At 39.7% G+C, this 27,228-nt stretch overlaps 1 protein-coding gene across 2 annotated transcripts; it reads right to left on the bottom strand.

Annotated features, from left to right (window-relative positions):
• Positions 1-292: 292 nt before the first annotated feature.
• LOC128354971 (constitutive coactivator of PPAR-gamma-like protein 1 homolog) lies at positions 293-25,494 on the bottom strand. Of its 2 annotated transcripts, none has more exons than XM_053315095.1 (17): positions 24,746-25,494; positions 22,625-22,871; positions 22,433-22,515; positions 18,944-19,072; positions 16,738-16,828; positions 15,271-15,371; positions 14,931-15,181; positions 12,746-12,836; positions 12,427-12,648; positions 12,172-12,343; positions 9,893-10,142; positions 9,552-9,666; positions 8,567-8,776; positions 5,683-5,881; positions 3,453-3,591; positions 3,256-3,373; positions 293-2,045 (listed from the first exon to the last, which is right to left on the bottom strand). In XM_053315095.1, exons 1-17 carry the CDS (start codon positions 25,217-25,219, stop codon positions 1,719-1,721), a joined length of 3,219 nt encoding a protein of 1,072 aa, XP_053171070.1. In that variant the 5' UTR covers positions 25,220-25,494; the 3' UTR covers positions 293-1,718. The 2 variants fall into 2 exon arrangements, with proteins under 2 accessions (XP_053171070.1, XP_053171072.1); XM_053315097.1 differs by having other exon boundaries at positions 3,256-3,352.
• Between the last annotated feature and the right edge of the window lie 1,734 nt (positions 25,495-27,228).

The raw sequence follows: 27,228 nt of genomic DNA, 5'->3' as shown, positions 1-27,228 counted from the left end.
CCTGTGATGAAGACGGTGTGATTCAATAGAAAGATCTGGAAAAGGCTGATAGTTAGAAAAAAAAAACATTTTATAAAATCATAGGTAGGTTAAATAAAGCAATGCCATGATCTGTTGTTGTTTTAATTTTCTGTTTTAAACCTTAAAAGTCATCATTTCATCATTTTGAACAGATTTTCTCACTGCTGCCTTTAAAAAATGCATGCAGGGAAAAATTAAATATTAATGCAAACATACTGTTACAGGAATGATGGAGAGGGGGGTAAATAAACAAACAACCAATAACTTGTACTAAAAGAATATAGTTTTATTAAGCATTGTAGCCAAGTTGCCTTCAAATACACCACACCACAATCCATCAACATTCAACCAAACCCAACAGCAGTTCATTTCTTTTATAATCCATGAGTTAGGAAGAAAAACTCTCATCAACTTACATAGAAGGTAACCTATTTAGCTTTTGCAAGGGGGGGAAGGGGAGGGACTGGGGGTGGGGTGGGGTGGGGAAGGGGGTACACCATTTTTCTGATCACTAATGAAAGATGAAAAGCTTCAGGAGAATTAAGTGGAGATGTTAAATGACGGTGTAGAAGTAGAATCATGAGTGTTAAAAACAACACCAAAGTAAAATCTCAAAACTTGATCACTGGCTAACGTTTTAATTGGAAGGTGGAGCACAAAAAAAAAAGAGGGGAGGGGGGTGTGAATTTGATTAAAGCTTTTTATGCGTTTTTTTCTTTTTCATTGGATATTTGACTAATGCGGAAAACAGCAACAGAGAACAATATAGTCTGAATACACTATTTCAAAGTGGCTAGATAACATGTTTTTGTTTTTTTGTTTTTTTAATTAAATGCAACAGAGGTCAATATCACAAAAAATTTTTAAGGTCAGAACAAATCCGTTACTAACAGTTAACACCTTTTAATGGGCTATCACTGATATTAGCGATTTTTGTAAAATTTCCGAATGGGCACAGTACTTGAAAGAGGATGAAAGGAAAAAAAGGACAACATGCATAATAATTACACACCTGTTCAACTGTGAACCATGCAGAGAGGGCTTTTTCTTAATGTTGAAGCGGTAAAACTACAGCCTCTCCATTTTGAGTTAAAAAAACCCCCCGGGAGTATCGGAATCTAACGAAGATGTTTCGCGTCCGACTTTCTTGAAATGTTACTTACAGCTAAATGACTGAAATCGTCCGGAACTAAATGTGGCTGAACTAATGGACACAAGCTGCTTAAATATAAACCAAACATACTGATGATTGGAAATGTCTGCATTTAATGTTCCTCTTTTATTTTAAGTTTGGTTTTTATTAAGCAGTTACCGTGACAACACAAAACTGATAAACTGTACTATGGCTACGTACGTGATGCCAAGTACTTTGAAAGAGTATCAAACCTATAACGACTAAAATTTTTCATGAAGCTTTTTAATTATTCTGATGGAAGGAAAAAAAAAAGAAAAAAAAGAAGCATTTCATAAACGTGTAGGAATCTCGTGTAGGTGACGAGGGAGCGAGCGGCTCCATAATCTAGCGCGCGTCGTACGTCTTCTACGCTTTGTGTTTGCTGAGAGGGATCCGAATTTTCATCTCGTTTCTCCGTCTGAGAGGAAAACATGTTTACATTGACTGTAGGCTTTAACGAAATTTCCAGATATTCCTAATCCTGTTCCATCTTTCATCCTTCACCCTCTCTAGAAAAATAGGCTTACTCTTCTTTTGAGACGGCGGCCTCCAGACCTTCATCTCTATGGCAGCCGCTGTCTACATTTAGTGCATTTAAGTGAGGATTAGTATTGCACGTCTTGGAGTCACAGCTAAAGGCACTTTCAGGTTGGATGAGAGCCGTGTGTTCCTCTTTATCTCCGTTCAGCTGGTCTGGCTCTTTGTCCTCCTCCTCCACCACCACACCGTTTTCGGCGGCGGGGCTGTCTCGCGGCGCGGGGGAGGATTTCTTCTCTTCCGGCTTGGGCGTCTTTCTCTCCTTCGCTGCGTCGTGTCCAGATGTATAAGCGGGTTTATAAGCGGGCTTATTCTGGCACAAAAGAGACATTAAAAAAAAAAAAGAAGAAGATTTGAAGCTGTTGCCAAATAACACAATTACACGGCAGCAGTGAGTGTGCGCATTCTTCTTTTTAAAATGATGTGCGACAGGAACAAAAGGCAGATGTGGGCTGAAAGTGCTGCTGACAAACAGAAACACTGAGGAGCAATGTAGAAGTTAATTAGCGGGGTTTTAAACGGGCACAAAGACCTGCTGAGAGGCTGTTTAGCTCCGTCTCATCCCAATGCTGAAAGTTCAAACAATGGCCGTGTATACTGTTGTTGCACCGTAATTACACAGTGAAAAGAGCCAGAGATGTATTTTGATCTTTTGTAAAAAAGGATGTTCAGTCTATAGTGAAGCATAACAGAAACTGATATTAGTCTGTATTCCTGGAGAAAAATAGAAGAAGGCTTCACTGCCTCCTCCATCTACATCATCTACATCTACTTCAACTATACTTTTTATTCTATTTTAATTTACCTTTTATGTCTGATTTCCTCTTCATTTTCCTCTTATAATACCACACACTTATTATATTTGATAAATCTTTTATTATCTTTTATTTTATTTTGGAATTTTGAATCCTACCTCTGGTGTCTCCTCAATGTATAGCTATGAGAGTGTTTCCTCACTTCCTGTTTTTTAGTCATTTATTTTTATTTTATTTATAGTTTTTTACTATGTAAAGCACTATGTATGAAAAGTGCTATAAAAATAAAGTCTGATTGATTGATTGATGAACAGTTCCAGCCCACTGACATGACGTGTGTGGTGTGACACATGCACCCTTGTGTTTTTGGTGACGCTGTGATGTTTCTGCCAGCACCACCTTCAGGGAGAAACATTTAGAAAGACACAGCCATGAAATGTACTGAAACATTACAGCCACGTCAAAACTGCAGCATCGTCAGATGAAGCATTTGACATTTGCACATTTGCATTAGTCACACTAATGTCGTGATGCGGCTCGCACATATGACATTTACCTGTGTGTCAAAATTCAGAGAAGGGGTGCAAATATAAGTTCACTTTTGGAGTAAATGTGTAGGAGTACAGTTTCAAACACATTTAAAAGGTGAATGTTTGTGTGTTTTCCTCTCAAATGTTGACACTGGCAGGTCTGATATAAAAGCTGTGTGTGTGTAATTAACTCTTTTTATCTGTATTCCACATAAAGAATGATTCATTACAAACTCACCAGGTACACTCCCTGACTCTTGAAGACCCGCGTGTGGTACCTGCCTCCCCGACCAAACGTCCGGATGACTGGAGTGGAAATGACTCCTCTGGGACGACTACAGGACACAAAAACATATCTACATTACACATAAAGATAAATAATAATAATAGACAGAACAGATTATTAAGTGAGTCGTATTCTCTTTCTGTACTTACCCTCTGTTTGGTCCTCCAACAGACACCACCTGGACAGGGAAGCCTCCTCTTCCTCGGCTGCGTCGAGTACCGGCCCACTGACCAACCACAGTTCCGGCAATCTCCAGCTTCCCGCCTTGTGACTGGATTCCTTGGATTCCTTAGAAAAAAAAAAGAGGACAGTCAAACAGTTAAATGTTTTAATAAAAATGATAGAGTGACAGTGCATGTGTGGTATTATAGCACTCCTTCATGGCCGTGCAGCTGATTCAGAACTGAACCAGTGGAACAGCCGGTACATTTGGACCCATTTCTTTTTTTACCCACAAAAAAATTGAGCTACCTAAAAAGCATCATAGCCAGGTGAGGACTCCTCTCATTGGTCAGATGTGTCCAGGTCCACAATGAGAATGCAAACCAATATTTATGCCATGTTCACCAAAATAAATGTATAATTTTTGAAGACCTTTTTACTACAACATAGAAGTTTCCTGCAGCACAATAAAGTGACACACCAGCCTCACTTGTGCTAGATGTAACCACTGGTTACAGATGCTGAACTAATGTGAAATAAAAAGTATGCAGTACTTTTGAATACCTTCTAAGGACTTTCTTTAAGGGCACTGACCTGTTAAGTTCTCTCTGCATCCCAGCATGCAAAGTAGGGCTGGGCAAATTAAATCGAAAAATAATCGAAACCAACATTTAGAATCTCTGATCGACTTAATCTTGCTCATGTCAATTAATGGTGGTGTTCACTGTTGCCATGACAGTAAAGGTTGCATATCTTTAAGGAATTTGAAAACTTGTCTCCAGTGATCATTTGAACCCAAACCATGATCTTTACATAGTTCTAATCAAGTAAACTAGACATTAACCACAGCGTCACACCTTAAAACATCATTATTATCACTCCCTAAAGATCCTCATGTGCCAGAATATCACTAAACATGGTGTGAGGGCAGCAGTGCAAAATACAAAACAAAACAAACTGAAAATACCTCATTATTCATCAAGGGTGGAGATAATCATTCATTAATCGTGATCGAGGTTAAAAGTTCAATTAATCGTAATTTTGGTGCACCTGGTTACTGGAGAGCCAGGCTCAGACTCTCAGGCTTGTAGTCGGGGCAGATGGAGGTCGGATCATGTTCCCACCACACATTAATTACCACAGAATTTGTTTGTGAGAGGAATGAGATCACTTTATCTAAAGAGTGGCTTTACCACTGCTGTGTTCAGATTCACTGAGTCTCACTGTACTATCATAGTGGCCAAACCATATTATAGCAATATTTAGAGAACATTTGAAAAACGTAACAATGCTATCAGTTAACTTGTCTTTAACTATGTTTATTTTGTTTTTTGTGGAAAGAAACAGAAATGATTTAAGAAGTGTTGGATTATTTAAACAATATTAACAATATTATTTAATTTTCTAAATATCACTATTATCCTCAATACCGATATATCGTGATAACTCTCAGATGTGTCTGATTCAACCAGACTAAACAAGTTTGAGAACGCTGTATATTAAAGTCTGTAAAGTCAATTCATTGATTTACTTCTAAACACAATATACATGTTGGAAAATGGTTACAGAAAACATGTGACGAGGCTGATAACTATGCAGTACTGAATTGTGGAGACAGAGCTTTAAACCGTAAACTCATTTTTCCTGATTTTCTGAGCCTGCAAAAAATAGAGCATCGTGACGTAGTGGCGTGCCCGTGTGACCTTGGCCCCTCCCCTACTATATAAGACAGAGACCCCTCTAACAGCCAGCTATTGTTACTACATCTAACACTACTGCTACTACAGTTAGCCAGTTAGCTGAGTTAGCAGCAGAAAGCTCTCAGACGTAGTGTCCATGTTTCTGGTAGACGTGGTGACTTTGATTGACAGGTGACACTTGGTAGGGGGCGGGGTTTCAGCAAACTCGGCGGGCACTCCCACAGCGTTTGGGAGCAGAGAAAGAGGCTGATTTTTACAGAACTTTGAAGCCTAATTTCATATATTTGGCGATTTTTTTAATCATTCAAATTTGGCAGGGTGGTTAACAACACACTTTTCTGTGGTATGTCAAACTCAGAACACATATTTATTCTTACTTTACACAGACTTTAACATATTAATACCTGATCTAAGACAAATAGATAACCTCTCCTAATAATTCATGCAGGGTTTGGTTTAATGAAGGAATTCATTAACTTTTAAACTAGCAGATAGTACCCTGTTCAGCTGTGCTCACCTGACATCACCCTGGCTCTCCCCTGAGGCGGCATCATGGGGGGCGGGGGGTAGAAGGAGCCATTGGGGGGGTAGAAAGGCATCCCGTGAGGAGGGGGAGGCGGTGGCGGCGGGAACGGAGGAGGGTGAGGTGGACGAACGAAGCTGAGACCTTCCAGGATGCTCTGACGCATCTTCTCCACCTTGGCGACCAGCTCAGCCTGTGGAGAGAGAAAACTCATCACGACTGTAACCCTTGACACCGTTTCTACTCTTTATCTGGTGAAATATTTGAACTCTGCCTTTATCTAATGTTTACTTGTCTCAGCGTGAGACTGAATTTGACCTTTTCCAATTGTGGCTCAACACAAAAACTCTTTGGAGCTGAGTCAGCGTAGTTATTAAACTAAAATCAGCAGCTGGAAGGCATCTAATCAATATCAGACTATTGGCAGCGTTTAAGTGTCTCTCTTATTTATTTAACAGACTGGTACATTTGCTCAGCTGCGGGCGAGGCTCGGACGAAAAAGAAAATGTTCCAGCACAATAATCAGAGTTGTTTGATCAAATTATTGGGGAATTAAACCATTATTCACCTCGTTGACATTTGAAAGCTAGCTGCTGGTAGAAACATGATTCATGAGCTCTGAGATACTAAAGATTTAACAGGAAAAAAAAGCAGGAAGAGCTTTATATGAGGTATAATCTAATGTGCTCCATCAATTAATCTATTGTGTGATAAAGGGCTCGTTTACAGCAGGTTTTAATATGTGATGTGTATCAGCATATCTTATCTGGAGAGGTAATAATGGCTGTTGGTGCAGAGGAAATGTATCACAACAGAGTGACATCTGGACACATCTGCACTTTGACGGTTCCCAGCCAGGTGGAAATAGAATCTTTGTGTCGGCTAGTTTCATTCACGTTCATATTCATATGATTCATATTCATGTCACGTGTTACAGCGGCTATGAATATAGATCAGGGTCGTTCGCCGATTCCATTTTCGGCCTTCATTTTCATTATTGATTCATCTGTTGATTATTTTCTCGATTAATCGATTAGTTGTTTAGTATAAAAAAATGTGTGAAACATTTACAACCCAAAGATATTCAGTCTAATGTCACCAGAAAATATTCACATTTTAGAAGCTAGAATCAGAGAATGAATCAACTAATTAATATTTCAGCTCTAATGAATGTTATAATAACACTGATAAAGAAACAGTATTTAATGTGTAGTAATGACTGTTTTTGTATTAGTTAATGTACAGCTTCTGTTTTGATGAATGGATTATAATTGATGGATCAGAAGTCTGAAATAAGCAGTCAAATCTTGTTGTTTATTTCATTACTTAAACTGCTCATAATCAAAACATTTGTTCATTAATTAATTAATTCATTAATTTTTCAACAACAATGCGAATCAGTGAATAATCCATGTGTGAATGAATAACAAAAGCAGGGTTTGTGGAGTTTTCACTTCATTAAATGTAAGACCTTCGTAGTATCACACAGAATGCAGGCCAATGTATGACAATAAAACCTACTATTACTTATCAAGTGCATGATTTATAATCACTCAGTTGGATAATAAGAATTCCTAATTCATTAATCAGTTACCTGACCTGGACCCTGATAAGTGGTACAAAATTGATGGATGGATTAATTCATTACAAAATAATTCATTCACTGAGTTTATTGAAGTTCTTGTTCAATTTGGCATTTTTCCAGTGAGAGTGTCTGAGCTGCTGTAGCTGCTGTAGCTGCTGTAGTGACGGTGTCTGCTGCAGGTCTGATGGTGCTCCATTAGAAAGGTTTAACCAGCTTTTTGCAGCCTCACACACAATCTAATATTACTGTATTACTGCAATTCAACATTTCTGACCTTTTACTACATTCTAAAACCTTTTTAAAGGAACTGAACTGTGTGTCTTTTCAAGCCCTGCAGATAACTGGACTGTTGAAATGTAAATGTAAATATCTGTTTAAAGTTTCAAAGCAATATGATTGATGTGAAAAGGCCTCAGTATGCTTGAAACTAAATGCTTGTTGGACTGTCGAACAGCATGTTTATAATTTTCTGAAACAGACAATTTAACACAGTGACTGACAAGTGTGTGTGTGTAATGTTTGAAAGTCTCTCATGTTGTGTCTCAGATGTCTTCTTCTGTACACTTTGTAATTGAGTGCAGAAGTGCGTTCACACTGAAGAGTATTTAAAAAATGCAGTGCACAGCGAGAACCTGTATGATGCACTAAAAATGGTCAAAAAGTTGAGTGTGTAACTATGGACACTTCTCTCTCAACGGTTGCCATCTTGGCTACATAGTGGAAGGGGAGGGACCACTTTTCAAACAGGAAATGGTGTCCGAGGATGTTGTTACTATGGTGAACGTTGCTGCATTATACTAATGTAAATTATAGTGTTTTTCGCACAAAGCACCACTATACTGTTGTCACATATAAGCCATCAGTAGGTTTATTGGGTTGATTTAACAGTCTGTAATGATTTGGTAACACGAATGCTAACGCTAGCTTGCTAATGCTAGCTTACCAACGCTAGCTTGCTAACTAGCTAAGCATCATTTCCGGTAAGTGTGCAATGTCCATGTTTGATTTGAGACACTAACATGTGAAATTTGCGCACTACACAAGTGCACACAGTGTACTACAAAGAAGCGTACTAACATACGGATGTGAGTTGACACAGTGTCAGCCTCTCCTTCTCATTGTTTACTCTACCTTTCTGTGCAACAGCATTTATGTCCTCGAGGAAAGAAAGCTTGACACACTTTGTCCTCCTGATGCTGTTTGGACATGATGTTTGGCTGGAAGCATACTGAGGTCTTTATATGGAGCGCACTTTTTTTTCAGACGTGTGTGGGTGTTGTGGATGAGGCTAACCTGACCGTCACAGAGGTCAATGAGCTGGGCCTTCTCCCTGTTGGCCCTGATGAGTTTACTCTGAAGCAGCTTGCCGTCAAAGTACATCCAGGGGCAGCAGTGCTCCCAGGGGATGGGCTGTCCGCACGCGTCGTTGGCGAACAGAGCCATGTCCACGCCGCTCATGAACAGAGCGGCGAGCTGGACTCCCCGAGAGTCCAGGTTGTCGATCTGCAATAGAAACATCCAGACTTAGAAAACATCCATGTGAAAAGGACATTTAAAAAAAAAAGAAGCCATTATATTCCTCTAACAGCCCCAACTGAGCATTCAGATGAGTGAAATGCAAAGCTAAGCACAGAGCAAGCGTAAGCAGCCACCCCTATTCCCCGTCATTCACTTCTGACTTGCCTAAATACAGCGGTAACACAACCAAACTAAATCCAGCCAACACAGAAAGCCAGCAGACACAACCCTGGATGACCTGGCACAGCGGAGAACAGGCAGGCTGACAGAGCTACACACAGACACAACATGAGGACCAAAGCGCACAGCTCATGTGGATGGTTTATACACACACACACACTCTCTCTCTCTCTCTCTCTCCTCTTCATCTAGAGTCCAAATTCAGCGTCTTAACTCGCTTCGAGATGTGGAGTTGATAAACCATCCACACGTGACACGAGGAACCCCCACCCTCAAAAGTTACTCCAAAGCTCTACGAAAATCTTTTTTTTAGTGAGCAAAGCTACAGCTTCGGTAACAACGTGCCCGTACAAAAAAACAGCCGTTTTTGTCGAGCAGGTTGTTTTATTTATTTTTTGTCTTCAGGAGATGACGAGTGTCCACAGAAACACCACGACAAGGAATCTGGCGACACTAGGCCAATTTCTTTCGGATGTGGATCCTGGTCGGGATATTTCGAGACTTTTTTTTTTTCGTACGTGTTTCTCGGACACTCCTCATACGAAAAAAAAACAAAAAACAAAAATCACTACAAAGTCACCTTCAGTTCCTGCAGCTGGTCAGGCTCATAAAGTTTAGGAGAAAGTGCTTGGGCTAGGAAAGCGTCAAGTTCGTTACGACGCAAAATTCTTACTCCTGGCCAATGTAACATAAACCTGAAGCAAAACACAGAAGGTTAACAGTGTTACAGACAGCAGAGACTGATCAACACTGTCTTCAGATATCACCCCCCCCCCCCACCTCCACCTCCACCTCCACCTCCCTCTTCTCTCTCCACTTCACTTCAATGAAACCTAGGCAGTGAAATCTACATCATCAAGTGTGTGTCAGGTCTGCGCTGTGGTTGGGTTTGCTTTCGGATTCGGTGTGCAGTCTACTCACCGCAGCACGCAGCACAGCACCATGAGGGGCGTGGGGACGTTGGCGGGGTTCAGCATAGCCGGAGTGTCGGAGCGCATGCAGGCCAAGAAAGCCCTCATCCTGCGGTTCTTGTCCTCCACCGCCTTCCCCAACCACAGCTTCTTCAGGTTAGGGCAGGTCCACTCCCTGAAGGGCAGAGCCTCCACCAGTTCTGGAGTATGGGGAGACTTGCCTTTGTAGGCTGCCCACTCTTTGACCATCACATGTGTGTCTAATGGAGACATAAAGGTCAATGTTAGCATTTATAAAGATGATTATACTGTAAATATATTTGCTGTTGAAATATTAAACATTAGTAACATTTGAAATGCACAATATAGCATCATTTTCTATGTGTAGGTTGTATGTGTGTTGGGGAGGAACTAGTTACATATAACAGTTACGTAAATGAATTACAAAATAAATGTAACTGTAATCTGTTACAGGTACTGAGAAAAAATGTGTCATTAAATTACAATTACTGATGAAAATGTTAATGATTACAAAGGAGGTTATATCTGAAGTTGCTCATTTTGTAATATTTAACATGTAACTGAATACTTACGTATATTGCGTTTTTTAATTTTTTGAAATCAATATTTTTATATCTAATAAATAGATGATGACATGGGCTTATTTGGAGCACACATGGGCTTAAGTGGTGTCACAATATCAATTAAGCCTATTTTGACTTTTTTCATCAAATATCTTTATTTTATATTTCAAAATCTACATGAACTAATGAAAACATTTTACAATGAGAGATAAATGTTGCTTAATAAGAAATGATCTCTCTTATAAATCATGTCAGTATCCATGAAAAACAGCTCAACTTAGATTTTGGTGCTTAATGGGAACATTTACCCTAACAGCTGGACACATTGGTTAGAAAATTAGAAATGTCATCAAGTTACATTACTTTGATGAAGTAATTGAAATAGTTACATTACACTATTTTAAATAGAGTAACTAGTAATCTGTAACCTTTTACATTTACAAAGTAACCTTCCCAACCTTGGCAATAATATAGAGCCTCATTAAGTAAATGTGATGGTAATTTAAAGGAGTATTCCACTGATTTAACACTGCACTGATATAACGATACAATATATATATATATATATATATATATATATTGTATAGTTGTATAGTTCAGTCAGAGATTGAGGATAATTTAGCCTGGAGCAACACTCATTTCTTTCTAACTCCACACATGCAGATTTGTTTCATTTTCAAACTTTGGCCTAAACCGTGTTTAGTGACATCACTCAAGGCCATTTGTAAGATTTCACACATCTTCCTCTGGAGACGCTAAATGCTTCATACTATTTTTTTTTCTCCACACATATGCAGTAGTAGTACTCCCTAATACCTGGAAACACACGCTGATAAAGATGTGTGAAATCTGCAGACTTCCTCTTTAACTGTGTAGGTTTCATTTCTGCATGAACAGCACAGAGTCTGATGTGAGTGATGAGCTGCAGCAGCAACTGTTCAACTACAGAGATTAAAAAGGGTGCGTCCTGCTCTGCTTTCAAAGATCACACATGTAAAGAAAGTCTCTAGTTGCTGTAGAGATTCTTCAGTTTATAAGAAATATTTTTGGTTTGGAATTCATATGCATATTTTCTGTGTGAGGAAAGTTTGATTTATTAGTGTGTGAATGACAGATTTTAATCAACTGTTTTTCTTCTCATTGTGTGATGTGCAGGTTTTGCAGGAAGGATATGTTTTCTTCTACATCCCACAAAAAGTCGGTCAAATAAATGACCTCACATGTAAAAATGAAGCTGTGTTAAAGTTATAGAATAGAGTTTGAACTTTGAGTGGAGGTTTCTGGCACAACTTCACCTACTGTACTTCCAAGGTGCATGGGTTGCAATGGGTTATCAACTAAGATGGATCATTTAAAAACATTTTTTTTCACCTATTGAAGTTTTTTTCTGCTTTTTAACTACCCTATTTAAATATTGCTTATAATTTGTTTCATGATGACCCTGATGAAGGCTGCAGGCTGAAACGCTTGGTCTATTAATAAAGTTGTTGCTGGAGCTTTGACTTTTTTTAACAGATATTTTTCAATAATATCTGTGATTGTTCAGTGTGTGATGATTAAATAAATTATGTTGGAATCATTGGACATGGGGAGATAAAAAAAACTGCATCACTGAAACTGTTTGGTTAGTTACTTCCTTATTTGATAAATACTTGCTCGGGTGACACAGAGACATTAAGGATCTCTCTGACTCGCAGGGACTCACATTCAGGGAGGCAGTTCTTCCTCATGGCGAGCCTCTCAGCCTTCTTCCGGGCCTCTGCCAGGCTGAAGAGAACTCCGTAAACATATTGACGGATGGGCCGAAACAGCTGCACCGCTGAAGGCAGGTCTTTATTAGCTTCATCTTCAATGGTGACGGAGAGCTTGATCTCTCCCTGCAAAGACACACCTTTATCTACACATGTGCTTTATTTGAATTACTTTCTACTGATATTTAAAGTGAGAGCGACCGCCTGACCTTTGTGACAACGTGGTAGATGTAGGGGTACATAAGGCCCTTCTTGTGTCTGTGCTCCGCCACCCGCAGGACCTCGGGGGCCACGTCGGGCAGAGGTGGGATGGTGATGTCCATGTGGTTCCTGGTGGGCATGGAGAGCAGGGAGGGGATGTGAGCGTTCAGGCTGTGGAGACCTCCAGCCTGTGACGTGGGGCTCCCGGCAGAAGTCACGCAGAGATCAGCCTGCAGATAGAGAGAGAGGAGGGGGACGGAGAGGGTTAGACAGCTGCTGGCTTTCTTGATCAGGTCTGATGTGAGCTGTTCCTGATGATCCACTCACTTTTGTTTGGTCCTCCAGGTCCTCTGGTGTGTTTTCAGGATGAGCGGTGTTTCCGTTTTGCTCCCATCCTCCCTTACAGTCGTTAACATGACTACAACGGCACACACATGCTCACTTTCAGCAGGGTAAAGATCACTCTTGCTGGCAGGTGTCAATGAAAAATGAACTGTAGGATCATGAGTGAACTGAGTCCTCTCTAATAAAACCATCAGCTGATCACATCACATTCATTCCAGGAGTCACATTCTCATATTTCAACAGCCACAGAAAATCTGGTTTTTGTTGACCTCCTTGACGTACAGATGTACTCCAGAAGCCTGTGACATCACTGTTAGGTGTGATTAGATCAAATTTAATAAGTTATACCTGTTGTTTCTATGTAAGATTCATATTTACAAGTCATATATATTGTTTTTACTGGGCTACAAAAACTACAACTAATTCAAATTCATAGAGTTTTAACTGAATCAAGTTAAAGTTCATTTGCTTCCAGTATGTTTTAGAATAGATTTTAAGCTGGTTTGTGGACCAGCCTACATCACTCTGACTCTACTGACACTACTACGACTACTAGGGCTGTGGTCAAAAAATCGATCCGAGATCCGATATCGATTCACGCTGAAAAAGTACGATATCGATCCAAAAATGTCTGGATCGATCTTTTCCAGGTGACTAAAGGCACTATTTTCTTTGACGCGCAAGGCGCACTATAAAAAGCGAGTGCCGGCTAAACGAAACCGAAACTTAAGATAGCGAGATGGCTGAAGCGGCACCACTAAAATCACCTTCTGGAATGAAGGCTGATGTTTGGCAACACTAGCCTGTCTATGCATACTGTATCTTTACCTATTAAATACATAAAAACATTAAAAGCGGAGAAAACGGTTCCCTTTCCCTCCGTCCAAAATGCTGCCATTACGATCAGCTGATAGTCAGCTGACATGACCGACTGGTCTCTCTCTCTCTCTCTCTCTCTCTCTCTCTCCCTCTCTCTCTCTTTCTCTCTCTCTCTCTCACGGCACCACTAAAATCACCTTCTGGAATGAAGGCTGATGTTTGGCAACACTAGCCTGTCTATGCATACTGTATCTTTACCTATTAAATACATAAAAACATGAAACGGAGAAAACGGTTCCCTTTCCCTCCGTCCAAAATGCTGCCATTACGATCAGCTGATCGTAATGGCAGCATTTTGGCATTTTGGCGTTTTATTTTTTTTTCAATCAAGCCATCTGTTACATGAACAACCTGTAAATGGCATTTCACAAGTATCTGGTTGTCAAAGACTGGGTACAGGGGGTTCTTGTAGTTTTCCAATATAGAGGGCCACTTAATTTTAATTTATTTATATTTTATTTGGTCATTGTTGTTTAGTTCTGGTCATTGTTTTAATGCCATGGATATGTTACTGAAATTTCAAATAATACTTGGATTTTTGTCTAAAATAAATACTTGATTCTTGACTCTTCTCTCTCTGTGTCCCTCTTACACGTACACAATCACAAACACATGGAGCACATGGGACAGTATTTATTTGCATTATGTCTGTAAATAGATCGATATCGAATCGAATCGGATCGAATCGTGGATCGAATCGGATCGTGACCTTACGAATCGGAATCGGATCGATCCAGGAAATTCGGATCGATTCCCAGCCCTAACGACTTCACAAGCTCCCAGATCTTTAAATACACACAATTATATGCACAAGAAAACAGGAAGTGTAGCTTTCTTTTGTAATGCTTCAAAATGATAGAATAGTCTACCTAAAACTATAAGAGATGTGAGCTCTGTGGACATTTTTAAACCACAGCTGAAAACATATTCAATAAATCTGGCTTTTAATTAATTACTGTCATTTTAACTTATTACAAACTGTCTAATTTTATTATTTTATTTGTATTTGTTTGATTGCTCTTGTAATTGTATTTGTATGTTTCTATGTAAAGCACTTTGAGCTGCATCCTTTATATGAAAGGTGCTCTATAAATAAAGTTTATTATTATTAAGTTTTACTATATACAAGTGTTGTGAATAACAATCACAACATGCCTCACTGATCACCATGTATGTGACTAACTAGCACACACACTTATAGCTTCTAGAGAAAGAGAAAGCTACTGATGTTCTGTATGAATGGACACAGTGGCACAGAGAGAATGAGGATGAGCTGTGTTGAACTCACTTGGCAGTTGTGGCTGAGCTCTCTTCATTCTCTGAGCAGGAGGAGGTGGAGGAGGCGTTGCAGGAAGCGGCCTCTGTGCGGTCGGGGCTGCCGGCCTGTCCCGGGTTGATAGGTGACGACCTCTCGTAGAGCGGTGTGTGCTTCCCTTCGTGAGGAATGTTGCCGAAGCTGTTCTGCTCCGGGAGGTTTTTCGCTGCCGAGTCCAGAGGCGGGCCGCGCTCCGCCGGAGCCTCTGGGTACGAGTGCTGGACCTGACAAAAAAAACAAAAAGGTGTGATAAGTTCTACTGAAGCAGCTGTGCTAGATCGCTGTTGGATGAAGTGTATTTTAACAGTCTTACCCCGGGTTTTCCAGGCGGCGGCGGCACCTGTGGAATGTTGAGCATTTTTGGAGATGCGTGTTGTGGCACTGCAGCAGGCACTCGCATGTGTTTTGGTCTGACTGTGAAATAAACACACAGATAGAACTTATTATTTTACCTTGTTAGATTGTTGACTTTCATATAAAAAAGGCATATAAAAACTAGAGCTACATATACTGTAGGTCTGCTGGGGTTTTTTTTGCCAATATTGTAACATACTGACACCATTAAAAGTGTGCAGGATTAGCTATTAGCAGCTCCTGTTTGCAGTGTAGTAGTGGATGTGACACTGAAGAAAATGTAAAAATGTGATGATTCTTAAGCAAGTTCTGCAGCATCTTCTTTTCTCTGATGTCTTATTCTTATGGAGGATTATTGGTGATAGACATCAGAGATAAAGATATCATGAGGAAGTAGTTTCATGTCTGTGTGTTCAGGTTTGACTCAGTCATGACTCCCAGAGGTACAACGATTTTTGACTCTTATTCAACTCACACAGCATCTTTGCTTCACTTTCTACTCTCCTGCACCCCCCTGTGGCCACTTTGGCTTTGTCCTGCAGAGTGTCTGTTTTACACCAGACCCAGTCTCACAGTTTAAATGCCATCTAGAAATGTGATAGTTCAAATGTGGAAGTCAGGACTCATACTTCTTTATCACACCCCATATCAAAAATAAACAATTAGGCATGCAGCAGCAATACACAGTGATGTTGTATGAAATTACAAGCATTCTGAGACAGGCTTACACAGATTCTTGAGGAGAAATGTTGATACAGGACATAAAATGCCAAATGCAATCACAAGGAGCTGGTTGAAATGTGACCCTCCAAGCCCACGACACTGAGTGGACATTATAAAAGGAAATATAATCCATGGAAATACTAACCCACTGTCTAAGAACTAAAGCAGGGAGGCTGGATTTGATACAGTCATCAAAATGGACTATATACAAGAGAAAAGAAGGGTTGAGTCTCCAGTGAACATGACAGTAAGAGAGCGTAGTTCCGCCCCCCTTATGATTTTGATATTAACGCTGTGGTGCAGTGGATTATGTATATTTGAGGAGTACACAGTATATATTCTTCCCTGTCTCACCCTGTGATGGTAATCCACTCTAACAGGAGCTTAAGAAAGATAAAAGGTGTCAAGTTCCCACACAGTCCTGATAAAAGGTCTAACCAGGTAAAATAAGTGTAAACATGTATGTTTCTCCTCCTCCTCTCCATGCATATACCATGTGACATTTCTGGCACTGTAATGATACATATGGACATGGCAATGTGAGTCCTTAGCCAGACTGGAGCCCTGCAGGTCTATCTTCAAGTCATCTGTTCCTCTCAACGTTTTACACAGCAACCTTTCCTCCTGCTGTGGATGCGCTCTGACCAACAGTGTTCAACAGCAGACCCTTCACACTGTGCATCATCTTTAGAGAGAAACCCACCTAAGTGTGGAGGGAAGTGAAGGGGTCTGCTGGCGGCTGAGTAGAACTCCACTGCCTTCTTGAATCGAATGACTTTGTCGTCAGTGCAGGACTGAAAGAAAAAGAAATAACAGCACAGTCAGAGAACAGTCCACACAGACAAAGAGCACTACAGCTAAAGATGCTATGCAAACATATTGGTTAAATAGTTCCCAACACAGTTAAAATGACTGAGTAGTGTACACATAATAATTGATGTGTTTTATGCTGGTAATGAACTGCCAGCATTATTCTATTCCAGTACACACACTTTGCAAATACTTGTTAAAACTCTTTTGGATGCTGTTTCTTTTGTTAAAACAAATTCAGATATTTTAAGTGGTTGAAATAAGAAATGAGAAGAGGAAATGTTGACTGACACAGTGTAATGCATGAATACACAGTGAAATGTGTGATGAAGCCACGTTATCACATTTTCTCCTTTTCACAGTAACGCATTCATGACTCATTATCCTCTGTTGAGTCTGAGGCTGTACACTCTTCACTGAATGTCTTTTGACTGGAAATTTAGTGCAGACATCAAATAAACTTCAAATAAACAGCAAGTAAAAATCTAGATTCCTTTTTCATTGTTTATATTGATCCTACACTACTACATGTACATATTTATCTGTATATTTTGTGTTCTTTACTAATTTTATACCTGCTTCATGATATAATTGTGTAATATTTCTGTTGGAAACTGCTCAGTGTTGTACATGTTTGGTAAAACGTTGCAGTTGGCTCAAAGCTAAATGTTAGCTAGAAAATAAGCTAACAACACTTTTTAGCGCTACATTTCTAAAATCTTTTTCCAGAAAGTTCTGTGAATAAAAGTAAATCTCTTTGGTTTCAAAGTACTGGTCTTTCACATAGTTCTTGGTTTCTATACCTGGAAGTTCAGTGTCTTTAATATTTAATAAACAATAGTGAAAGATAAGAGTCAGCAGTCAAGCTAGCAGCTCTGTGAGGCTGTATGTAGTGCTTTGAGCTAAATGCTAACCACATCCATGACGCTAACACACACACATTGACAATGCTAACGCCCTGATACTACACAGGTGTAATGTTTTAACATTTTCAACAGTTTGGGTTAGCATGCTATCATGAGAAGCTAATGAGAACATAATTAGTTTTGCAGGCATTTAGTTATAAACAAAAACTGGACACATTTTTATCACAACATGAAGCTAGTAGAAAAAAAGTTAAGATGTTACCAAAGTTATTACAATTCACCCTGCTGGGAACAAGAATGTGTGAACCAACTATCATGGAAATCCATCTAATAGTTATTGAGACATTTGACTTCAAACCACAAATGTGGTTACAGGAAGCATTGGGGAATAATTTAACTCATTAGGATTTATCCTCTGGGGATCATGAAAGTAGGTCTGTCACAATAATTAAATTATCAACTTATTGTACAATAACATAATTATCAACTTCATCATGTCTATATATGGACTTATTGTATGATACATGGACATGACCTTCATCATTTTTGGCCTCAATATTGCCACACTTCACATTAGCAGCTAAGATGCTATTCATGTCACATTGGCTAAGCAAGTATATCACCCACTCTCTAATCCCACCCTCCCTTGCATTATGATGTTATTATATTATTATTATATCAGTGGTATAAAATTATCTTCAAATGACAATAATATCATTTATTGCAATTATTTCTGAGATAATATATCGTCCAACAAAAGTAGTTATCATGACATACATGAAAATCTCATCATCATTTCATGACAATTCATCTAATAATTGTTCAATACTTAGTTCAAATAATAAAGCATGAAAATGATTCAATAGCCATGTAAAAGCATTCTTGACTTATTACATATGTTAATTAGCTGTGAGCCTCTCAGGATAGAATTGGTTTGTTACTGTTTAAAAGCTACTTGAGATTGTATGATGGAAATATAGTCAGTTACACAGCTCTCCTGTTGTTTTACTGCTGAACCATTTATTCATTAAAATGTTTAGCGACCTGAAAATGGGTCACCTGGAAATCTGTTTAAAAATCAAAGCCTAACACAGCCAGGCCTGTTATCGATCACTCCAACAAAAAAAAGTATGTGATCAAAACAATCTGCATTACATCCATCATCTCAGCAGGAGACAACAGTGACTGTCCATGATTTAATACAGAGCCAAAACCAGCTGTGCTCTTCATTACCTGTGAGTGCTTGAAGATGTCTTTAGCGATGGCCTCCAGGTCAATGATGTCTTGGATGTTGCGGACGTAGTCAGCCACAGCCTTGATTACCACATCACAGGGTGGGAGCACAAGCTGGTGGGCACGCACCTGAGGAATGATAATACACTGAGGTCAGCGCCGGTCAACCTATCAAAAGTTTATAGGGATTATTTTTAACATCAAGGTCCTGATGCTGTTTCCAATGCTGCATTTGCACCGTAAATCTCCAGTCAGTGCTGGACAACATGTCACACATCTGATCGACATATTCATCATGTTTCCTTGAGGATGTCCGAACCATGAAACATGCATTACACCGTTTTATCTTCCTGACAATTTACCTCTACATGAACATCGCTCAGCCTCTGAGAGCCAATCGTGACGAGTCGTTTTTAATGAAAATCAATTAGCCAATTAAGATTGATATATGAGTGTGTTTCCTGAATGTCAAAAATCAATGAGCTGAGGAGAATAGAGATGATTTTAATTACAGTACAAGTAGAACTAATGTGTCGGTAATTTCCAGATTATTCAATGTCCAAATAAAAAAAATTAAAAAGTCCTTGCACACCAAGACAAATGTAAAGGATCAAAAACTACCAATGTGACATGAATAGCCTCTTAGCTGCTAATGTGAAGTGTGGCAATACTGAGGTCAAAAAATGATCAAAGTCATGTCCATGTATCATATGATAAGTCCATATATAGACATGATGATGCTGATGATTATGTTATTGTACCATAAGTTGATAATATAATTATTGTGACAGACCCAGTCTGAGGACAAACTGATGGAAGTATTTAGTTTTCTATTCTAATTTTTCTACATTATGAAATGCATTTTCATTCTCACTTCAAAGCTGACAACACAGGACAAGCCAAGCCTGACATTTAAGTTTAAATTGCCTTGTAACTTTGTGCTGTCATCAGAAACACAATTTCAACTTGATTACTAGAGCGCGACTATCAAGATAACCTCTGTATCCATCTTCAGATTGTTATCAGGAAGTGTCCTTCTCACCTGCTTTATTACTTTATCAGTGTATGAGAGCTGACCACACCCTGGATTTATATTCCACCTGCTCCAACACATCCTTAAAAAGGTGGAGGTAATCCTATGGAGCAATATCTTTATACGTGCGTCTGTGTGTTTGGTTTGAGCATGTAGGCAGCCTGATTTACATCCTTCTAATACAGCTGCTGGTTGTCAAGCTGGTGGAGAACGTAACAGCAAAGGCAGGATAGAAGAAACTAATAGCAAGCACACAAAGATGTTAAAAAAATTATTAGATGATAGGTTTAAAATCTGGTTTTGCAAATGTTTTATGAGGAACAAAAAGCATTTCCTAACCAAAGCTACACTGGGCCTGGCTACTGTGGTTGGCTACAATTTAATTACTTTAGTTCCTCCTCACTGAGTGAGATTAATAAGTAAACAACAAGTGACAGCAGCTGCAGACTGAGACGGTTTGAACTGAGCTGAACGCCTTGAAATTTGAGCCTTTATAGCTTTGATTGCCTCAATCCTTTGGCTATTCAATTCTTCAATTCCATGATATTTATATATAAGCTACAATGAATGTATAAAAGCTGATATTTTGTGCAGAGTGATGAGAATAATTAGACTTTTTAATCTTAATTTGTTTAAAGACTGATTGGGTGGTGCTGTGAAAAAAGGAAAAAAGACCCGAATAAACCAGTCGAGAAGAGTGAACGGTTACTGTGTGTGTGTGTGTGTGTGTGTGTGTGTAATGTGTTAAATCACAACTGTCTGCCACTGCTGTCAAACTGCTGTGCGACTGAAGCTCTGTAATAATAACCAACACAGATAACTGGATGGATGTGTGTTAAAATTTCAGAGATTTAAATATGAAAGTGATGACATTCTCGAATCCAAAACAAACCTCCTCTGTTGATGTAATTACTGGCAGAGATGATATCAGCTTTTTAAAAAGGTCCTGAAAAGATATTTAGTCAGTTGGATTCTGTTCTGCATGGAAAAAAACATATTTCTGCCAGAATTAAATCTGTTTTGGTTATTTCACATCAGACGTTTTTGTGGTTTTTGTTTTTCTCGGCGCACTTGTCAATCATTATAAATGGGCGGAGCTCAGCTGGTAGAACACAATGTCACATACTTGCATGCACCAATTAGGATTTAGCAACAATTGAATTAGAATTTAATAGTTCGAGGGTTGTTTGCTTCTGTTTGCCAGGACTGTCAATCAAATCATATCTCACACAAGCACACACATCACGAGGAAGATTAACTCAATGTTATAGAAAAATAAAGATTTAAAAGCAACTTTTTTTAGGGGTTGCATATTAGAAATGATAGTCTGATCTAAGGCTGGGCGATTATGACAAAAATCTAAAACACGAGTAATTGAACTTTTAACCTCGATTACGATTAATGAACGATTATCTCCACCCTTGATGAACAATTATGTATTTTCACAGTTTGTTTTGTTTAGTATTTTGCACTGCTGCCCTCACACATGAGGATCTATAGGGAGTGATAATAATGATGTTTTAAGGTGTGACGCTGTGGTTAATGTCTAGTTGACTTGATTAGAACTATGTAAAGATCATGGTTTGGGTTCAAATGATCACTGGAGACAAGTTTTCAAATCCCTTAAAGATATGCAACCTTTACTGTCATGGCAACAGTGAACACCACCATTAATTGACATGAGCAAGATTAAGACGATTAGAGATTCTAAATGTCGGTTTCGATTATTTTTTGATTAATTGCCCAGCCAAAGTCTGATCCATGATGTCCTGTTGCGCTACATGTGTGTAAAAGATGCTCGATGACTGTACTGCGCTGTACTACATTTCCCATAATGCAACTCAACTGCATCATCACTCAGGGGCTATTACAGTATGTTGACAAAACATCATCCAGCTGTTTTCATGTGCTGAGCAGTAATACTCAGATAACTGTAAAAATCTGTGTAATTCCCCTTTAAAAACACTGAGCTTTGCATTGAGAAAGATATTGACTATGAATGAGATAATGACAGCTACTGTATGAGTACAGGAGTGAATGCAGCCACGATCAGATCACTCAGACCTGATTTAGAGGTGGTCTGGGTCACATATGACCACATTCGGTTATAATCCCACCCCCGGCCCACCTTGCATTATTATGCTATTATACTATCATTATATCAGTGGTATAAAATGATCTTCAAATGACAACAATATAGTTTATCGTCATCGTGACAGTACTACTTGCACGCACACCAAAGTCTTAACAAAATTCTTATTCTTTTAAGATCCAGCAGACTAAGCACATGCAGCCTGTACATGCTTATTTGCATATAGAGCGCTGAAGTGAGATCTGATATGCATGTTAACACCAGGTGTGAACAGAGCCTGTGATAACGATGTTCAAGCTCACGTTTATTACATTTAATTAACACTCCTGTCATTTTATTTAAAGAAATCAACACTTTTTTTTACCTTCAAAGATGCTAATGGATGCTCTGGACCAAGTAAGCTCCAGTGAAAGGCAGCCAAGTCTTCATCAGGCAGTATGTGATTTCCTAGAAAGCACAGACACATGAAAGCACAGTCGGGGGGTGAGCTCATTCTTGCTCTCAACTCTCGGTACTATTTATATTGTGTGTCGGCAGAGAGAGGAACACCGCCTACCTAAAAGTGACGCAAAAATGACAAAACGATTGGGGTTGAGATCAAGCTGCCGAGCCACTTCGTGCATCAGGTACTGGCTGGTGGTGAGGCTTTTGCCGTTGCGGCTCAGTTTGAGGGCATGGGCGCTGAAGTAGTACGGGATGTTGCACAGGGCGTAGTCCGAGTCGTAGGCCACCAGGCCGTGGAAGCCGTTCTCCCTGCATAAGGCTATCACTTCCAGGTGGTGGTCCTCGATGCTCTGGACGACCTGAGAAGGAGCAGAGACACGAATGAGGCAACAAATTGACCACCACACATCACAATGATACCACCTTTTAACTGTGAGCTAAATAATAGATCCTGGTTTAGATTCTTTAGCAAAAGCACAACAATCCCACTTTAACTTCCCCCGATACTTCAGCTAAAAGGTTCTGCCGGTCTGTTTTTCCTATATTTAAAAAGATACAGTGTATAGAAGTTAGTGGCATCTAGTGGAACACACTATTAATATTCATAAGTATATGTTTTAATTAGTGTACAATCACCCAAAAATAACAAGTGTTGGGTTTTCGTAACCTTAGAATGAGCTCTTTATATCTACATAGGGAGCGGGTCCTCTTCTACGGAGGCCAGCCATGTTTCTACAGTAGCCCAGAACGGACAAACTAAACACCAGCTCTAGAGACGGACCTTTATGTTTTTCGCAGCTTTACAATGTAGGTTCTCTTCCATGCTTAGAAAGGGGAGGGAGGTGTACTTATTCGGTTGTCATCTGCAACCTCACTGCTAAAGGCCACTAAATCACTGCTCCTTTAAACTTTGTATACCATGCAATGCACAGAACTTATCAGTTATCAGTTATATAAAATATGTCTTCATTAGGGCTGGGGATATTGATATCTTTAAAAGGTATCAACCAAAACAAATCGATACCAAGTAGTATGGAAACGTCTCCTGTCAAACGATACCTACAATCCATCCTTCAGAGATAAAAAAAATATGACTATCTGAATGGACTTGCTCACAGCCAATCAACGCAAGCCTTCTTTGATTTAATGTGACATGTGATTGGCCCACTGCCACAGCAGCTACAACCTGTCTGTGGTGGTGAAGTCAGTGAATTTTCATTTTCAATTTGATTTTATATTTAATAAATATTAATAATTTGAAGACTTTCAAAATGCATTTGTGTAAAACCGAGTCATTTAGATGTGGAGGAGTGGAGGTACTTTATATAATGTAATACTTCTATTCACAGGATGGGTATTCAATTGGTATCAGTTTCACTTTAAGGATACTTGGTTTGGTACTAGTATCAGGACTTTTTAAACGATACCCAGCCCTAGTCTTCATAGGAAAAATTATAATTAAAAATGACCTCAATCTGCTTATAACTACATTATAATTAGTTATAAACCATCTATTAAATATTTCTTATAGATATGAAATATGGGAGAGCTATATTCAGGGCTGCACCTTGCTATTATTTGCATTGTCAGGAGCTGATTGTCTTCATGGCTCACAATTTTAACATCCTGAATAACTTGTTTTTTCTGGCCAACAGTACAAAACAACAGATAAACAGATAACTATCAGAGAATATGAAGAAAGACAGCAAATATTCAACATTTAACCACCTGGAACCAGTGATTTACTGCATTATTGGTTCAAAATATCTATTAACACATTAGAATTAGATTAGTCTCATCATTTTTCTGTTGATGGACTGATCATTTCACCTCTAGTAATACTGTCTGAATGTGCCAGAGTGATTCATTTCTACTAATGAGTCAGTTGTTTTTGCTCTGCTACTACTACTATGCAAACACCTGGCTTTTTTTAATTAATGATCAGACCCTATTCTAATGCTGAGTACATCATTCATACTGTGAGATCTTTTCACAAGAAAACAGAATGAGTTGAGCTTTGCAAAGCAGGCCACTGACCCCACTGCTAACGCTCATAAAGGCCGCCAGGGTTAACTTGGCCCAGTGTGGAAACAGCTTTTTCTGATGGGTGAAGTTGGCACTGATGACATGGTGGGCAGCTAGCAGGCTAACCACAGAGCCTGCTCATGTCTGCAGGCTGGAGTCCAAAACAGGCTCTGCTCAACAGGCACTGCCAGGCCGAGGTTTCACTCACCCCGACGCGGAACCTGAGGAGCGCCAGTCGGATGCAGTGGGCCATGCACACGGGAGGCAGGAACCATACTTTGGGCGGCGGGGTGCCCTTATTCTGGACGTGGCTCATGATCTGCTGGGCGGTCTGCCTGTCGTTCACCTGCCGCTTGACCCACTCGTGAAGACGGCCTTTCTCCAGGGCGCCATTGAAGCACACCAGGAGCTCAATGTTGCCGCTGAAGCAGGCCTTGGAGAGGGCAGCCAGGTAGCCGAGCATGTGGTTCCACTGGCCCCCGCTAACCCAGTCGGTGTAGAAGCCTCCGTAGAGCCGGTGGAGACAGTTCTCCGCGTCCACCAGCAGCCTCAGCGGGCTCTGAGGGGGTCTTTGCCGGCCACCTCCTACCATACTCCCCCGGGCCAGCTTCTGGAGCTCCACCGGCACCACGGCACTGGCACAATGCTTCTCTATGTACTCTAGGAAACCCTGAACACCCATGCTGAGCTTATTACAGAAGAGACGGAAACTTAATGGTGACTGTTAAAAAAAAATGAAGCGAATATTAGAGGAAAGTAAACCGGGGGGGGGAGCAGCAGTCCGCCTCTCCCGCTGACAGGGACTGACAGCCGGCTGGTTACCTAGGAAACTGCAGAAGGTGGAATAATTTCGAAAGAAAGCGGAATAAGGCTATTTAGACATGGTCAGATTTTGGTGTTTTTGGTTCATGGCTGTTAGCTGCCATGTGTCAGGTCACGGAGCCATGTCTGAGGCTGAGTCTGTCCGCGGGGAGAAGGAGAGAGAGGAGGGGGGAACACATGACGACATGACGCACGGGCACGTTCAAAAGGCACCTAGCGAACCAAGAGGATTCACTGATATTTATTTCCGCGTTTGTTTAATTTTAAAAAGCTAGCAAGTCTGTCAACTAATACATGGTTTTTCTACATGAATACTCTGCATAAACATACATTGTGTTATCAGTTTAAGTTTATTTTTATTTTCACACAAGCAAAAGGTACACACATACAGAACACAGCACCCAAAAGCAACACAATACAGAGCAAAAAGTTAAAGTTTTAGGAAAACTATTGGGTACAGTGCAACAAGCTGCAAACAATTACCCCCTAAAATTGTTACAGTCAGCAAACAGAAGCATTACACATACAGCAACGCCCAAGGTCTACACAAATGCCATGTGGAGACCACAACATTCCCAAGGTTTTAAACAACACAGGCTAAATAATCCTTCAAATGCTCTCATTGTCACATTCAAGCTTGGCTTTAACCTTAGCAAGAAACATTGTGATGAGCCCCCATTGACACGAACTGGCTCAGAGTTCGCAACAACAAAAAAGTAATCACATATGAATAAAGAATATGAATATGAAGCATGTTTTAATGCTGATTTTTTATTTTTTATCAACTGCAAAAGAAAACAATTATTATTTCTATTTTTTGATACTGTGGCTCACATCAGGACAAGTCTGGTTAAAAGAAATGTGAATATGGTGTATTTAAAGATCTCAAATGTAAAAATGGGTCTGATTTGACCCTAAACAGTAAGTAAGGTTTAACAGAAACCAGCTAAATAGGCTTAAACTACCCAGGTGCAGGTAGTTTCCTGCTCACTGGCCAACAACTTCTTAAGCAAAACGGAGAGAGGGATGTCCCAGTGCTGAGCAGTTAGTGTATAATGTCTTTATTAGAACTTTTTTCTGCTGAAAACAGCTGTTGCTGCAGAAATAAAGTATTATTAGAGCAGTGAGACTGAAGCAAAATAGTACATGTACATGGATAAACATGCAAACCCTCTTTACACCTCTCAATTTCAGGAGTTTACATTTACTAATGTCATATCAGGGGTCTTTCCCTTTGCATATGATTTTATAACAGTGCAGCATTCTCAGCCTATCGATGATGTACGATGTACGATGACAGTACATTTGATAGGCTGATGTAGGCTACCATTACTGAGACCCAAAGGCTGGATATGAACTATCTTGACAGGTTTGAATCTTTAGGTTTTATTTCCTGATTTGTGATGGGGTCAACCAATCAGCAGGCTGGTAGTTTTCCCAACTGTTGTAGCAAAGAGTTTAAAGTGAATTTAATGTCACCTGAGATTGGACCTTAAAATGACTGTCTGTTCAAAAGCTCACCTGACTTACTGTACCGTAGAAAGAATGATAAGTGCTACCCAACCTTTGCAGTGGGATTTAACAGATTTTCGGTATCAGCCTTCTCAGCAGACTATGAGACTATGTTTGTATTTTGTCACTGGAGAAGGTCATTATAAGCAACAACAGCTTTTACTCTGGACATGTTAGGAGAAGTCTACAATCTCTTCTTATGATTGTTTGGTTTGGCTTTATAATTACAATTTAAAGTTGAGAGAATCAGATGCACACTGATACATTTGTGACTTTGCTGTTATTAAATGAAAGCAGTCATAAAATAAATTCTAAGTGTCTCATGTAGAGAGCAGAGTAGTCCGAATAAGTCATGTG

The sequence above is a fragment of the Scomber japonicus genome, chromosome 3 (genome assembly GCF_027409825.1).
Source record: "Scomber japonicus isolate fScoJap1 chromosome 3, fScoJap1.pri, whole genome shotgun sequence".
Lineage (NCBI taxonomy): Eukaryota > Metazoa > Chordata > Actinopteri > Scombriformes > Scombridae > Scomber > Scomber japonicus.
The sequence above is the reverse complement of the archived record's forward strand: the minus strand, read 5'-3'. Positions and strand labels throughout refer to the sequence as shown.

What these genes read in the sequence shown, in the direction of transcription:
- LOC128354971 (XM_053315095.1), bottom strand. Translation starts at nt 25,219, where the DNA reads ATGGGTGTTCAGGGTTTCCTAGAGTACATAGAGAAGCATTGTGCCAGT. An exon ending in TCCTCAGGTTCCGCGTCGGG is followed by an intron (nt 22,872 to 24,745) that starts GTGAGTGAAACC and finishes GCTCCTTCTCAG; the next exon opens with GTCGTCCAGAGCATCGAGGA. An exon ending in ACATCTTCAAGCACTCACAG is followed by an intron (nt 16,829 to 18,943) that starts GTAATGAAGAGC and finishes TTTTTCTTTCAG; the next exon opens with TCCTGCACTGACGACAAAGT.